This window comes from Spermophilus citellus (assembly GCF_964194105.1).
Source record: "Spermophilus citellus genome assembly, chromosome: 4".
Lineage (NCBI taxonomy): Eukaryota > Metazoa > Chordata > Mammalia > Rodentia > Sciuridae > Spermophilus > Spermophilus citellus.
This window is the reverse complement of record NC_138185.1, coordinates 147,662,147-147,677,225: the sequence shown is the minus strand read 5'-3', so window position 1 is coordinate 147,677,225 and position 15,079 is coordinate 147,662,147. Positions and strand designations below refer to the sequence as shown.

General features: G+C 39.2%; 1 protein-coding gene and 1 pseudogene across 2 annotated transcripts; one reads left to right on the top strand and one right to left on the bottom strand.

Moving 5' to 3' along the window:
- Positions 1–699: 699 nt before the first annotated feature.
- On the bottom strand, positions 700–11,172 carry LOC308648244 (olfactory receptor 11H6-like; the record flags this gene model as incomplete). The annotated part of the gene is made up of 2 exons (XM_081292900.1): positions 700–1,440; positions 11,080–11,172. The coding sequence occupies 2 exons, from the start codon at positions 11,170–11,172 to the stop codon at positions 700–702; spliced, it is 834 nt and encodes a 277-aa protein (XP_081149026.1).
- Positions 11,173–13,866: 2,694 nt separating this feature from the next.
- Positions 13,867–14,835, top strand: LOC308648243 (growth arrest-specific protein 7-like; annotated as a pseudogene). The gene has a single exon. The product of its transcript is annotated as a growth arrest-specific protein 7-like (transcript).
- The last annotated feature ends 244 nt before the right edge of the window (positions 14,836–15,079 follow it).

The window sequence follows — 15,079 nt, the reverse complement described above, 5'->3', positions numbered from 1 at the left end:
CAAATATAGTAGAATGAACTTTGAAATCCTGTCTCTCATTCTGCTCAAAACTCAACTCAAAGTAGATCAAGGCATTAGATCAGAGACCCTGAGCCTACTAGAAGAAAAGGTAGGCCCAACATTCCATCATGTGGTCTTAGGAACCAACATCCTCAATAAGACTCCTAAAGCACAAGAAGTAAAATCAAGAATCAATAAATGGTATGATATTAAACTTAAAAGCTTCTTCACAGCAAAGGAAATAAGAAAAAATGTGAACAGAGAGCCTAGAGAATGGGGGAAAAAACTTTGCCACCTGAACCTCAGATAGAGCATTAATCTCCTGGATATACAAAGAACTCAAAAAACTTAACACTAAAAACATCAAATAACACAATCAATAAATGGGCAAGTGAACTAAACAGACACTTCATAAAAGAAGAAATTACAATTTTTTCAATTAAAAATATTAGCATACTCAAACCAAAAAAAAAAAAATACACAATTGTGGACTTCAGTTAGTTCTCAGCAGGTAAGATTCTGATGAAGAACAAAAATCAAATCTATGCTAACATTCCATTTCAAGGAATTCTATGAAATCATTTATTCTATGTTTTATACCTTTGTTTTTACTTTTAAGCATAATTTTTCCTTATTCTTTACAAGTGAACTCAAAAAGAATGTTATCTTACCCAAATGTCTCCTATTTGGGAACAATTTTTAAACTTTGCACATAACTTTTCTCAGGGCAACCTTCATCTCCTTATTTCTGAGGCTGTAGATCAAAGGGTTTAAAAGTGGAGTTGCAATTGAGTAGAACATGGTCACAAATTTCTGCAGGCCAGGCTGATTGGCTGCTCCTTGGCTTATATACATCACCATGATTGAACCATAAAATAAGGAAACCACTACCAGGTGGGAGGCACAGGTGGAGAAGGCTTTTCTTCTGCTTGAACCTTTGGGAATCTGAAGCACAGATTGAAGGACCAGAATGTAGGACAAAAGAATGTAGAATAAAGTGATGAGCATTATCACAGCACTGAAAGTGCTACAAGTCAGAGTTGTCTTGGGAACAGGGACACATGATATGGCCAGTATTGCCCCCAGGTCACACAGGTAATGATCAATGACATTTGAACCACAAAATGGAACTTGTGATATGAGGATGGCAGGTGTCACTAACCAGAGGAAGCCACCCACCCAGCAGGCAGACACCAGGGTTCCACAGACTTTCCTGGTCATTATGATGGGGTAGTGCAGTGGACGGCAGATGGCAACATGCCTATCAAATGCCATGAGGGCCAGGAAGAAAAGTTCTGTGGCACAAAGAGAGAGGAAGATGTAGAACTGTAGGATGCAGCCATTATAAGAGATGATCTTCATCTTGGAAAGAAAGTTGAATAACATGTTGGGCACGTTAGAATTGATGTAGCAGATCTCCAGGAAAAAGAAGTTAGTTGCCTGAGGAAAAAAATCAGGTTATTTACAACAAGGAATTTGTACTTTACCCAAAATTTAATGGATGGCTTCATTTGACAATTAATTCTTTACTATTAATAACTATTCTCTGAAGGCCTTGATATGTACCTAAGTTGCTAGCTCTCATTCTTCCCCTACCTATTAGTGAAGTGTTCTGGTGATAACAGGATGACTATGACAGAGCTAGGTGATCTCCCTCATCATCTGCATCCTGGTTTCAAGGGCTTTTACATTTGATGTCAGATGGCTGCAGGTTGTCTCCAGTCAAAGAACACCAACCCACAAGAAAGATGTCCCAGGAGTCAAAGAAGTACCAGGAATCAGGCCCCTTACCACCCATCAAAAGTGACAAGCACTATGAGTCCTGAACCTCCCCTGTAGTGGCTGGGCAAATTAAATGAGGGTTCTTCAGATCCACAGCTTCTAGATTCATTCCCATTTTTAAGAAGTTATATAAAAGTGATAGTGGCTCCTTGGAAAATCTTGATGGGAGCTCTCTCTACTTCATTTAGCATCTTCAAAAGGAACATGGGCCAAAAGGAGGCATTCAGCCAAAATCCTAAAGCGAGCTGTAGCATATCCCCATTATTCTCACAGTTCCCAGCAGACAGGATTTCAGCTGAGTCAACCAGCCTTCAGAAATCATTCTTGTTGAATGCATCAAGGTGCAGGTGGAGGTGGGCACCTGTCAGTCCAACCATTGTGGTGATGCAGGTGGATGTGGTGTTCCTGGGGTCCTGTTCTTCCAATTTCATGCTGATCTTGACTTGTTGCTTGTTGTAGGACTACTTGAAGCAATGTACTGATGCTGAGACTGAACATGTTTCTTTTAGGTATCTGTCCCAGGTAAAATGACCTAGAGGTGATCACATAATGGTTCAGGGAAAGGCCCCAGAGACTCTAATGAGCTAAAACATATGCAGCAAATCAGCATTTCTTGAAGTTTCCTCTGTAGTGGAGCAGTACAGGACCCCTTTGGGCCATGCAAAAAACACTAAATGCTTGGGCCCAGAACAATGGAGTTGGCCGTCTATGAACAGAGAGCTCTGAAACCTGGGCCCCCAAATAAACTTTCCCTCCTTTAATTGTTTTGCCAGGGTCTTTTGGTCACAAAAGTGAAAAAGCTTCAATGCTTTGTCTTCTTGGCACTTTTCAGATGATTTACAAATTGTGGCATATCTAGCTCCAGATATCACCAGTTTCTTGATATTGGAATGCAGATTCTGGTGGGTGACCATATTTGTATTTTCTAACATCATTTCAGTTTATTATATTAGGCTGCATAGTCAATGAACTAAACACTGCTTAAGGAGTTGTGAGATTTGGGATTTATCCCTGGATTCACCAATATCTTGCTCTGACTTCTAACAAGCCAGTTTATCCATACATTATTTTCTTCATCTTTTCAAGAATCTGTTTTTGCATAGTACCACCAGCTATCCCAAATGGGAAATCATTTTTCCTTAGCACAGTGAAGAAATTTGGGGATGGGCAAAGGGCAACATTAAGCTCACTCCCTTCCCTACCACCATCCTCTGCTAGGGAGCCAGTGAGGATACCCTAAAGGGGATGTCCCAGTGGCTCTTGAGAGTGTCTGGAGGGCCTCACATTCACATTTGCTACAGCCTTTTAGCCCCATTTGCAAAATTTGCCAGTTTACTGCTTTTTAGATTATTACCTGCTTTACTTTTTGTTTGAACAGATTTGTCACCCAAGCACTTCTTCCCTATATATTTTACATTTTTCCCCTCAATTGTCATTTTTAACACTAGAATTTAGTGGTAGGGGAATGGGCTGCTTACCATCTTCATACTTATTTTAGCACAAAGTCAAAGTGATTTTTTAAGAATGAACAGTTTCCAGGTCTGGTGGCACACATCTGTTATCCCAGTGGCTTAGGAGGCTGAGGCAGAAGTATTGCAAGTTCAAAACCAGCCTCAACAACTTAGTGAGGCCCTAAGCAACTCTGCAAAACCCTGTTTCAAAATTAAAAAAAAAGAACAAACACAAAAAGAGCTGAGGATATGGCTCAGTAGTAAAGTACCTCTGGGTTCAATACCCCATACCAAAAAAAAAAAAAGGAAAGAAAAGAATCATTACAACTCAAAAGCATTTTTAAAAAAAAGCCCAAATAACCCAATTTTTAAAATTGGCAAAGAACTTGAATAGACATTTCTCAAAATAAAATATATAAATAGCAACAGGTGTATGAAAGGATGCTCAGAATCCCTAATCAACAGGGAAATGCAGATTAAAATCTCAGTGAGATATTACTTTCTAGCCATCAGGATGACTATTATTTAAAAACAAATGAACAGCAACTGCTGGGAAGGTTATAGAAAGTTGGAAAACTTGCACACTGTTAGTAGGAATATAAAATAGTGAAGCCACTATGGAAAGCCATATGGAGGTTTCTCAAAAAATGAAAGATAAAACTACCATAAGATCTAGCAATCACATTTATGGGTATTTATCTAAAAGAATTGAAATCAGGATCTCAAAGAGATATCTACACTCCTATGTTTATTGCAGCATTATTAACAATAGACAGTGTATGGAAATAACATAAATGTCCATCAACAGAATTAAAGATAAAGAAAATGTGGTATAAAAGGTCAGGAGCATGGTAACACCAAGAGAGGCCTGCCCCAGCACCTCATGGAGAGGTACCCCATAGGGAGGCACCCCGTGCTGGGTGTCCTTATTCACCAAACCATGGTTCCACAGTTCAACATCAGGGTACATGAAGGCTTGACGCTGCCACCACCACCAAACTGAGACATCACCACTTCTGTCTAGGGACAACAATAAGAATCTTCTAAGACATCACCAAAGTCCCTGTGGGCCTGGTTGAACCAGAGGTATCTCTACTAGGGGTGCTAACAGTCATCCTGTTGCTGAGGTAATAGGGAATCTTACATGGGGTTGCCTCTCTTGTTTCTCCTGCTAACAGCCAACTTCTTATGATTACACTTTCATTAGTCATATAATCTAATACCTCTGTATTCTCACATCTACCTCATAAACATCTCAGCCAACCCCCCAGTACCATCTTCTACCATTGAAATCAGGATCATTAAGCAAACCTATTGACTATAAGGTAGAAGATAACTGAACTCATTATGTATGTTTATAGCAACAAATATATAAATGTCAAAATAGAAGTTAATTGATCTATGACTGCATGTTGGGTACATTGGGTATTGTGATATTGATATTTCCCTTAAGGGTGAGGTATTGGTAACCTACAGGGACACTATAAGATGATAGGGCAGAAGCTGCAATACCTCAGATCTACACTGCAAGAAATCCTTGAGATGAAATAAACAATAAGCCAAATAAAAAAACTCAATAGAAAGCATCACCACAGACTAGATCACTTGGAAGATAAGACCTCAGATAATAAGAACAAAATATTCAATTTTGAAAATAAAGTTGACCTCACAGTGAAGATGGTAAGAAATCATGAACAGAATATCCAACAACTATAGGATAACATCTAAAGACCAAATGTAAGATTTATCAGGATAGAGAAAGGCTCAAAGATTCAAACCAAAGGAATACACAATCTCTTCAATGAAATAATATCAGAAAATTTCCCAAGCATGAAGAATGATTGAAAAATCAAATATTAGAGGCTTATATGACACCAAATATACAAAATTACAACAGATCTTCACCAAGGCACAATATAATAAAAATGACTAGCATACAGAATAAGGATAGAATTTTAAAGGCCACAGGAGAGAGAAAGCAGGTTCATAAAAGGAAGACCAATTCAGATCTCAGCAGATTTTTCAACCCAGACCCTCAAAGCCAGGCAATCCTGGAACAACATATACCAAGCTCTGAAAGAAAATGGATATGAAACAAGAATATTATATCCAGCAAAATTAAGTTTCAGATTCGATGACAAAATAAAAACCTTCCATGACATTCAAAAGTTAAAAGAATTTACAGCAAGAAAGCCTTACAGAACATCCTCAGCAAAATATTTCACAAGAAGGAAATGGAAAACAACAATGAAACTCAGCAAATGAAAGAACTACACTAAAGGAAAAGCCAATCAAAGGAGAAACAAAATCAAGTTAAATACAAAAAGTAAACAAAAAGGACCAGGAATACGAATCATGCCTAAAAAATAACCCTAAATGTTAATGGCTTAAGCTCACCAATTAAAAGACAGAGACTCATAGATTGGATTAATAATAATAAAAAAGAGCCAACAATATGCTACCTTCAAGAGACTCATCTCAGAGGAAAAGACATCCACATATTGAAGGTGAAACAGTGGGAAAAAACATACCACTCACATGGACCATACAAACAAGCAGGGTTTCCATCCTCATATCAGATAAAGTAAACTTCAAGCCAAATTTAATCAAAGAGATTTAAAAAGACATTTCATACTGCTAAGGGAACTTTACATCAACAAGACATAACAATTATAAATATTTATGCCCCAAATAATGGAGATCTATGTTCATCAAACAAACTCTTCTCAAGTTCAAGAGTCAAATAGACCACAATACAATAATTTTGGGTGACTTTAACACACCTCTTTCACCACCAGATAGATTTTCCAAATAAAAGCTAAACAAGCAACCTGTAAAATTAAATAATACAATCAATAACTTAGACTTAACAGACATATATAGAATATTTCATTTATCAATGAGCGAATACACTTTCTTATCAGCAGTACATGGATCCTTCTCTAAAATAGACCATGTATTATGCCACAAAGCAACTCTTAGCAAATTTTAAAAAGTAGAGATACTATCCTTTATTCTATCAGACCACAATGGAATAAAATTAGAAATAAATAATAAAATAAAAAATAAAAGCTACTCCAACATCTTTAGACTAAATAATATGCTACTGAATGAACAATGGGTTACAGAGGATATCAAGTAGGAGATTTAAAATTCTGAGAGATAAATGAGAACACTGATATAACATAATCTCTGGGATATTATGAAGGTAGGTCTAAGAGGAAAGTTCATTGCATGGAGTTCATTCCTAGAAAGAAGAAAAGGTCAATAAATAAATGACTAACATTACATCTCAAAGCCCTAGAAAAAGAAGAACAAATCAACCCCAAAAGCAATAGAAGACAGGAAATATTAAATCAGAGCTGAAATCAATGAAATTGAAAGAAAAAAAACAGTTGAAAAATTGACAAAACAAAATTGGTTCTTTGAAAAAAATAATAAAATTGATAAACCCTTAGCCATGCTAATGAAGAAGAGAGAAAACTCAAATCACTAATATACATGATGAAAAAGGAAATATCATGACAGACATTACAGAAATACAGAAGATAATCAGAAATTATTTTGAAAATTTGTACTCCAATAAAATAGAAAATACTGAAGGCATTTACAAATTTCTAGAGTCACATGACTTTCCCAAACTAAACCAGGATTTGTTTACACAAGATAAACAAATCAATTTCAAGCAATAAAATAGAAGAAGTGTACCAACCAAGAAAAGCCCAGGACCAGATGGATACACAGCTGAGTTCTACAAGACCTTTAAAGAAGAACTAATACCAATACTCCTCAAACTATTTCATGAAAGAGAAGAAGAGGGAACACTTCCAAACACATTCTATGAGGTCAATATCACCCTGATTCCAAAACCAGACAAAGACACATCAAAGAAAGAAAACTTCAGAAGAATATCTCTAATAAGTATAGAGGCAAAATTTCTCAATAAAATTCTGGCAAATCAAATATTTAAAAAAATCAAAAAGATAGTGCACCTCAATCAAGTATGGTTCATCCCAGGGATGCAAGGTTGATTCAACATATGGAAATCAATAAATGTAATTCATAACATCAATAGACTTAAAGATAAGAATCATACGATCATCTCAATAGATGCAGCAAAAGCATTCAACAAAATACAGCACCCCTTCATGTTCAAAACACTAGAAAAACTAGGAATAACAGGAACATATCTCAACATTGTAAAACTTATCTACACTAAGCCCCAGGCCAAATCATTCAAAATGGAGAAAAATTAAAAACATTCCCTCTATAAACTGGAACAAGACAGAGATGCCCTCTTTCACCTCTTCTATTTAACATAGTTCTTGAAATACGAGCCAGAGCAACTAGACAGAGGAAAGAAATTAAAGGGATATGGATAGGAAAAGAACTTAAATTACCAGTATTTGCTGATTATATGATTCCATACCTAGAAGACCTAAAAGTTCCACCAGAAATCTCCTAGAATTAATAAATGAATTCAACAAAGTAGCAGGATATCAAATCAACACCCATAAATCAAAAGCATTCTTGTACATCAATGACAAATCCTCTGAAAGAGAAACTAGGAAAACCACCCCATTTACAATAGCCTCATATATATATATATATATATATATATATATATATATGTGTGTGTGTGTGTGTGTGTGTGTGTGTGTGTGTGTGTGTGTATTTGGGAATCAACTTAATAAAAGAGGTGAAAGACTCTGAAATGAAAACTACAACATGCTAAAGGAAGAAATTAAAGAAGAACTAAGAAGATAGAAAGATCTCCCTTGTTCTTGGATAGGCAGAATTAATGTTGTCAAAATGACCATACTACCAAAAGCACTGTACAGAGTCAGTGCAATCCCAATCAAAATCCCAATGACATTCCTCATAGAAATAAACAAAAATAAATCCATGAAATTCATCTGGAAAAATAAGAGACCCAGAATAGCCAAAGCAATCTTTAGCAAGAAGAGTGAAGCAGGTGGCATCACTATACCACACCTTAAACTGTACTACAGAGCAATATTAACAAAAGAAAAATGGTATTGGCACAAAAATATACTAGGTATACAAATGGTACAGAACAGAGGACACAGAGACAAACCCACAAAATTACTGTTATCTTATGTTAGACAAGGGCGCCAAAAACATATATTGGAGAAAAGATAGCCTCTTCAACAAATGGTGCTGGGAAAACTGGAAAACCATATGCAACAAATGAAAGTAAACCTCTATCACTCACCATGCACAAAACTCAACTCAAAATGGATCAAGAAACTAGGAATTAAACCAGAGAGCCTGTGTCTAATAGGAGAAAAAGTAAGCTCTAATCTCCATCATGTTGGATTAGGCCCCAGCTTCCTTAATAAGACTCCTATAGTGCAAAAATTAAAATCAAGAATCAATAAATGGAATGGATTCAAACTAAAAAGCTTCTTCTCAGCAAAAGAAACAATCAATGAGGTGAATAGAGAGCCTACATCTTGGGAGCAAATTTTTACCATTCACATATCAGATAGAGCACTAATCTGTAGGTATATAAAGAACTCAAAATCTAAACACCAAAAAAATAAATAAATAAATAAATAAATAAATAAATAACCCAATCAATAAATGGGACAAGGAACTAAACGGAAACTTCTTAGAAGATGATATACAATCAATCAATCAAATACATAAAAAAATGTTCATCATCTCTAGCAATTAGAGAAATGCAAATCAAAACTACTCTAAAATTTCATCTCACTCCAGTCAGAATGGCAGCTATTAAGAATACAAATAACGATAAGTTTTGGCAAGGATGTGGGGGGTAAGGGCACACTCATATATTGCTGGTGGGACTGCAAATTGGTGTAGCCAGGCTGGCAAACAGTATGGAGAATCCTTGGAAAACTTGGAATGAAACCACCGTTTAACCCACCTATCCCACTCCTCTGTTTATACCCAAAGGACTTCAAAACAGCATACTACAGGGATACATCCATATCAATGTTTGTAGCAAGACAATTCACGATAGCTAAATTGCAGAACCAACCAAGATGCCCTTTAGTAGATGAATGGATAGGGAAAATGTGGTATATATACACAATGGAATATTACTCAGCATTAAAAGAGAACAAAATCATGACATTTGCAGGCAAATGGATAGAGTTGGAGAAAATTATGCTAGGTGAAGTAAGCCAAGCCCCAAAAAACAAATGCCAAGTATTTTCTCTGATATGAGGATACCGACTCATAATGGGAATGGGGGGGGGGGAGCATAGGAGGAATGGAGAAACTTCAGATAGAAAAAAGTGGAGGGAGGGAAAAGGAGGGGCACAGGGGTAGGAAAGGCAGTGGAATGAGAAGGAAATCATTACCCTAAGTACATGTATGAAAACACGAATTGTGTGAATCTACTTTGTGTATAACCAGAGACATGAAAAAATGTGCTCTATATGTGTAATATGAATTGCATTCTGCCATCATATATAACAAATTTGAATAAATAGTTTTTAAATAAATAAACTGTCAGGGACTATTATTCAATCATTAAAAATAAGGAAATCCTATTATTTGTGACAACATAAATAAACCTGGAGGACATTGTTAAGTGAAATTAGCCAGTCACAGAAGGACAAATAAGACATGATTCTACCATGAGTTATATAACAGTCAAATCCATAAAAATAGAATGGACATAAGAGTGGATGATAGTTGCCAGAGGGGAAGAACAGGAGAAATGTGTGTAAAGGTAAAATTTCTAAGCTGATTCTAAGCTGCAAAAGCCTGAATTAAAATGTAAAAGACTGGGCATTGTAAAGCTTCTGAATTGCAAAGCCTAAATTAAAATGTAAAAGACCGGGAATTGTAAAGTTTCTAAGCTGCAAAGCTTGAATTAAAATGTAAAAGACTAGGTATTGTTAAGTTCCTCTGCTACACCCAGAACCTGAAATTCCTGAGATAGTTAAAACAATGCCCCACTGGCCATTTAGCCTAGGGCCCTGTGCAGTTTGTCACAGGGCCCGAACCAATCAGTTTGAATGTGTACCCCACTTAGGAGTGACCAATCACCCCCGCCCGACCTGTTCCCGCCAATGAATGTGCTAATCGTGTCTCAGAGTTGTTGTTCAATTTTCCCGCGCCTCATGATGATTTGTTCTGATGTATGCAAAACCCCCGCCCTCCCCAAAAAGTGTACTTAAGCTCTGCTTGACCTCTGCTCTGGGCTCTGGGCTGCTCTATCTTCCTGAGTGAGCCTTGAGCCTCAGCGTGCTGAATTAGGATCCTCTTCAATAAACTCCCTCCTGCTCATTGCATGAAGCTGGTCACTTGTGGTCTCTTTCTCCAATGATTCGCCGAACCCTTACATGTGGAGTTGCTGTTTAATGACCATGAAGTTTCGATTATACAATATGAATAAATTCTAGAGATCTGACATATGACCTATAATTAACAATACTGTTTTTTATGCTTAAAAATTATTAGGAGGGCTGGGGTTGTGACTCAGTGGTAGAATGTTTGCCTATCGTGTGTGAGGCACTGGATTTGATTCTCAGCACAGCATATAAATAAATAAATAAATAGCGGTCTGCCAACAACTAAGAAAAAGTATTTAAAAAACAAAAAGAGGAGTTTATCCGTTTTCCTCAGTCCAGGAGTCATCTTGGTCCTGAAGTGTGGCAGAGCCTACAGAAACCAGAACCTGGACCTGTTAGTTTGTAGCTAGGTCTGCTTGGACCTGAGCGTAGCAATCCAGTGGGAAGTCAGGATCTGGGAGCATTTAACCTCAGGGAACCCAGGATGGAGAGGCTTAAAAAAGCTTTGTGAGTCTTGAAATGCTAGGGGACAGATGGATTCTCTGACCCCTCACCAGTCCCATGTCCACTGATCCCTGAGTCGTGCCAGGTCGGGCATCAGCCAGGCCACCCAGGGTTGCTCGGTTCCCCAATCCCTGGTCTCCCATCCCCTCCCTAACCCCTAACTGGGTCCATCACCCCTGCTACCCAGCAGACCAGCCTGCCACAGTCTGGCTGGGCACAGAATCATGAGCCACTCACAGCCTTGTAGATTCAAACAGCAATTATTTATTCCCGAACTCACACTGGCCCTCTACAAACACATTCTGGGGAAATCCAAGTTCTGCCACAAAATTCACGTTCTCCACCAGGCTTAGAATCCCAAATACCTTCTCAATCCCACGAGAACTCAACGGGAACTCAAGGATTGGGCGTGCCTGAGGCAGCAGGATATGCCCTATTCCCCCGGCAGGGTACACCTTAAACCTGGAACAGCCCTAAACCCAAGGACGGGATACTCCCTAAAACCTGATCCACCCTAATCCAGTAGGATCCTCCCTAAACCCGGATCCACCCTGATCCTTGAGCAGGGTCACCTTTCTCAAACATACATGCAATGTCACAGCGAATGTCCAAGGCAAGTCCATTTCCACGAGTCCTTCTTCTAAGCAACATGGGGTACGCTGGCAAGAAAATTTCGATGCATCATTCCTACTTGGCAATGGCTCTCAGCACAGCCCATACTGGAAATTTCCCCATGAGAGGTGAGAGGCACACAGATCCCATGCCCAGCCCTCAGAATCCCAGGAGATAAAGGTTCCTGACCGCAATTCCAAATGGGGGGGGGGGATCAAATTTGGAGACTAAATCAGAGACCAGGAATTGTAGAGGTCCATAGGCCATGTGCTGGGCTAAGATCAGGCTCCTACATCTCACAAGGGGAATACAAAAGAGACTCCTGGGGTGCAGTCTTCCAACATTTTCCTTTTTTTATTTTTCCCCTATTGATCCCGCCGTTATTGGTGTGGAGTCCTGCTTCCCCACAAGTTGAAGTTTGCACATTAGAGAAGCACACAGAGGCAAGCATATAAAGCAGGGTTTATTTTAAAAGGAGTAACATAGACTTTTCCCAGGAGGGAGAAGGGGGCCATTGCTGGAATCCCGGTATCCCAAGAAGCCAGGTGTTTTGCCCTTTTAATATGTCCTAGGATTCCTTTGTTCTCCTGCCTTTTCCCTCTTATTTTTTTTTCCTTTCTGCATTCCTGACTAGGCCCAGGAATGCTCGGTGGGATGGCCAAAAGGTAGGAAACAAGTGGGCTGAAGGGGTAAGGGCCAGGTGGAACAGCCAAGGACACATTAACAATCTTACAGCTTCCTGTAAGGAGGGGCAATTCCTGGGACAGGTTACCTTGGCAACAGGTTGGAGCAGGGGCAGGTTCTGGATAAGGGTGGAGGAAGGGCTCTGAAGGAATTAACATTTCAATCCCTCAGGGGACAGACTCCAACTTCCCTGACTCACTCAAAACTGGCCTCCTTGATCCCACCTGACTTGATTTACCTATCTACATTGACTGCCTGTCTAATTCTGGCTTCACTATCTCTCACATCTCTACCATTTTTGAAACCAAGTATTTTTCATGCATAGTTCATTGAGAACCAGGATGTCTGAATAGTATATTACAGTTTTGTTGTATATTTGTTGTATATTTAATTTTTACTTGTTTTTCATTTTTTATTTTTGGGTACCAGGGATTGAACTTAGGGGCACTCAACCACTGAGCCACATTCAAGCCCTATTTTGTATTTTATTTAGAGAGAGGGTCTCACTGAGTTGCTTAGCACCTTGCTTTTTGCTGAGGCTGGCTTTGAACTCACAATCCTCCTGCCTCAGGCTCCTAAACCACCAGGATTACAGGTGTGTACCACCATGCCCAGCCTTTTATTTTTATTTTATTTTTTTACTATATATATATATATATATATATATATATATATATATATGTGTGTGTGTGTGTGTGTGTGTGTGTGTGTGTGTGTGTGTTTCCTCTCACTTATCTGTTTCCTGGATTCTCTCTCTTTTTTCCTGCTAACAGCCAACCTCTAAGAATTCCTCTTTCTATAATAATTTTTACTTCTATCTTCTCCTTCCTCGTAAACATCACACGCTAAACCACTTCCATTCTCTCTGTGTCCACCATTTGAAATTGTAAGCCCCTTTTGCATACTTACTGTTTATATTGTAGACAATGATTGAACACATCATTTCTGTGTATTACAACAAAACTGTAGACATCTTAATAGGAGCTATTTGGTTTAAGGCTATATATTTTTTGCATTAGGTGCTGTTAATATTGGTCTCTCCCTTAAAGGCAAGGTATTAGAAACCTTCAGGGACACTACAAGTCTACAGGGTAGAAACTGTACTGCCTCAGATCCACACAGCTAGATGGGAAGACACAAACAACATGAAAAAAACAAGGGAATAATAAAATGCTCCAAAGAAACCAAGATGCTCCAATAATAGAATCCTTTGACAAAATAGTAGAAGAAATGTCAGATAAGGAGTTCAGAATGTATTTTGTAAAACTGCCCCACGAATTAAAGAATGATATAAGAGAGCAATTACAGGCATATATAAGCAGTAAAATGAGAAATGCATTTCAGGAGATGAAAGATCACTTCAGTAAAGAGAGATCCTGAAAAGAAATCAAGATGAAATACTTGAAATGAAGGAATTAATAAACCAAATTAAAAATTCAATGGAAAGTATCACCAACAGACAAGACCATTTGTAATACAAAACCTCTAGCAAGGAAGACAAAATATATAATCTTGAAAATAAAGTTGACCACACAGAGAAGATGATAAATTGTGTGACATTTCCTTACCCAGACACAATGTCTGAACAGCAACTGCTAAAACCAACAGAGTGGAGCTACTGTGACTACTTCTGAGCTGATAAGAAGGATCCCCAAGGCAATGGCACTGTGGCTGAGTTCAAACTGCTGCTCCAAAAGCAACTGAAAGGCAAACAAATGCAGAAAGAAATGACTGAATTCCTCTGAGAGTGGATAAAGATTGAAGAAGAATATGCAAAGAGCTTAGCTAAGCTCTCTCAGAACTCCTTGGCTACACAGGAAGAAGGCTCCCTGGGAGAAGCATGGGCTCAGGTAAAGAAGAGCCCAGCAGATGAAGCAGAAGTTCATCTCAAGTTCTCTGCCAGGCTTCACAGGGAGGTAGAGAAACCCCTAATGAACTTTCGTGAGAACTTCAAGAAAGACATGAACAAGTGTGACCACCATATCACTGACCTCCACAAGCAGCTCACTAGCTGCTATGCATTGGTGGAGAAGGCCTGGAAAGTCCTCACAGAGCGGTAGAGAGACATGGAGATGAAGACCCAGCAGCTGGAGATCAAGCTGAGCAAAAAGACAAAGGAGGACATCAAGAAGGAACAGAGAAAGTCCACACAGGCTGGCGATAATCTCATGCACTGTGTGGACCTCTACAACCAGGCCCAGTCCAAGTGGTTTGAAGAGATGGTGACCACCACTTTGGAACTGGAGCAGCTGGAGGTGGAGAGGGTGGAAATGATCCAACAATATCTGTGCCAGTACACACAGCTGCAGCATGAGACAGACATGTTCAACCAAAGCACAGTCAAGCCTGTGGACCAACTGCTTCAAAAAGTGGACCCAGCCAAAGACAGAGAGCTGTGGGTCAGAGAGCACAAAATAGGCAACATTCACCCTGTGGACATGGACACCCCTGTGCGGCCCAGTGTCCTGCCCAGGAGAGGGGCTGGGGGTTCCGTGGAGAGGGGGTGGTGACTCCCGCTGGGTGATGCTCCCCTCCCACCCACTCTCCTATCCACTGAGGAGACAGGAGAGAGCTGGCAATTCCAGAAGGGTTTATCTGGATGGCCCAGCTGGGGAATCCCAAATATTCCCAGGCCAAGAAGACAAACCTGCAACCCCGCCATTGTCTCCAAGACTGAAGCCCCCCAAACCCCATGTCGTGCTTGTTGCTCTGAGAACAAACTGAGGCTGGGACTTTGTGGTCCCTGCTGAGTTT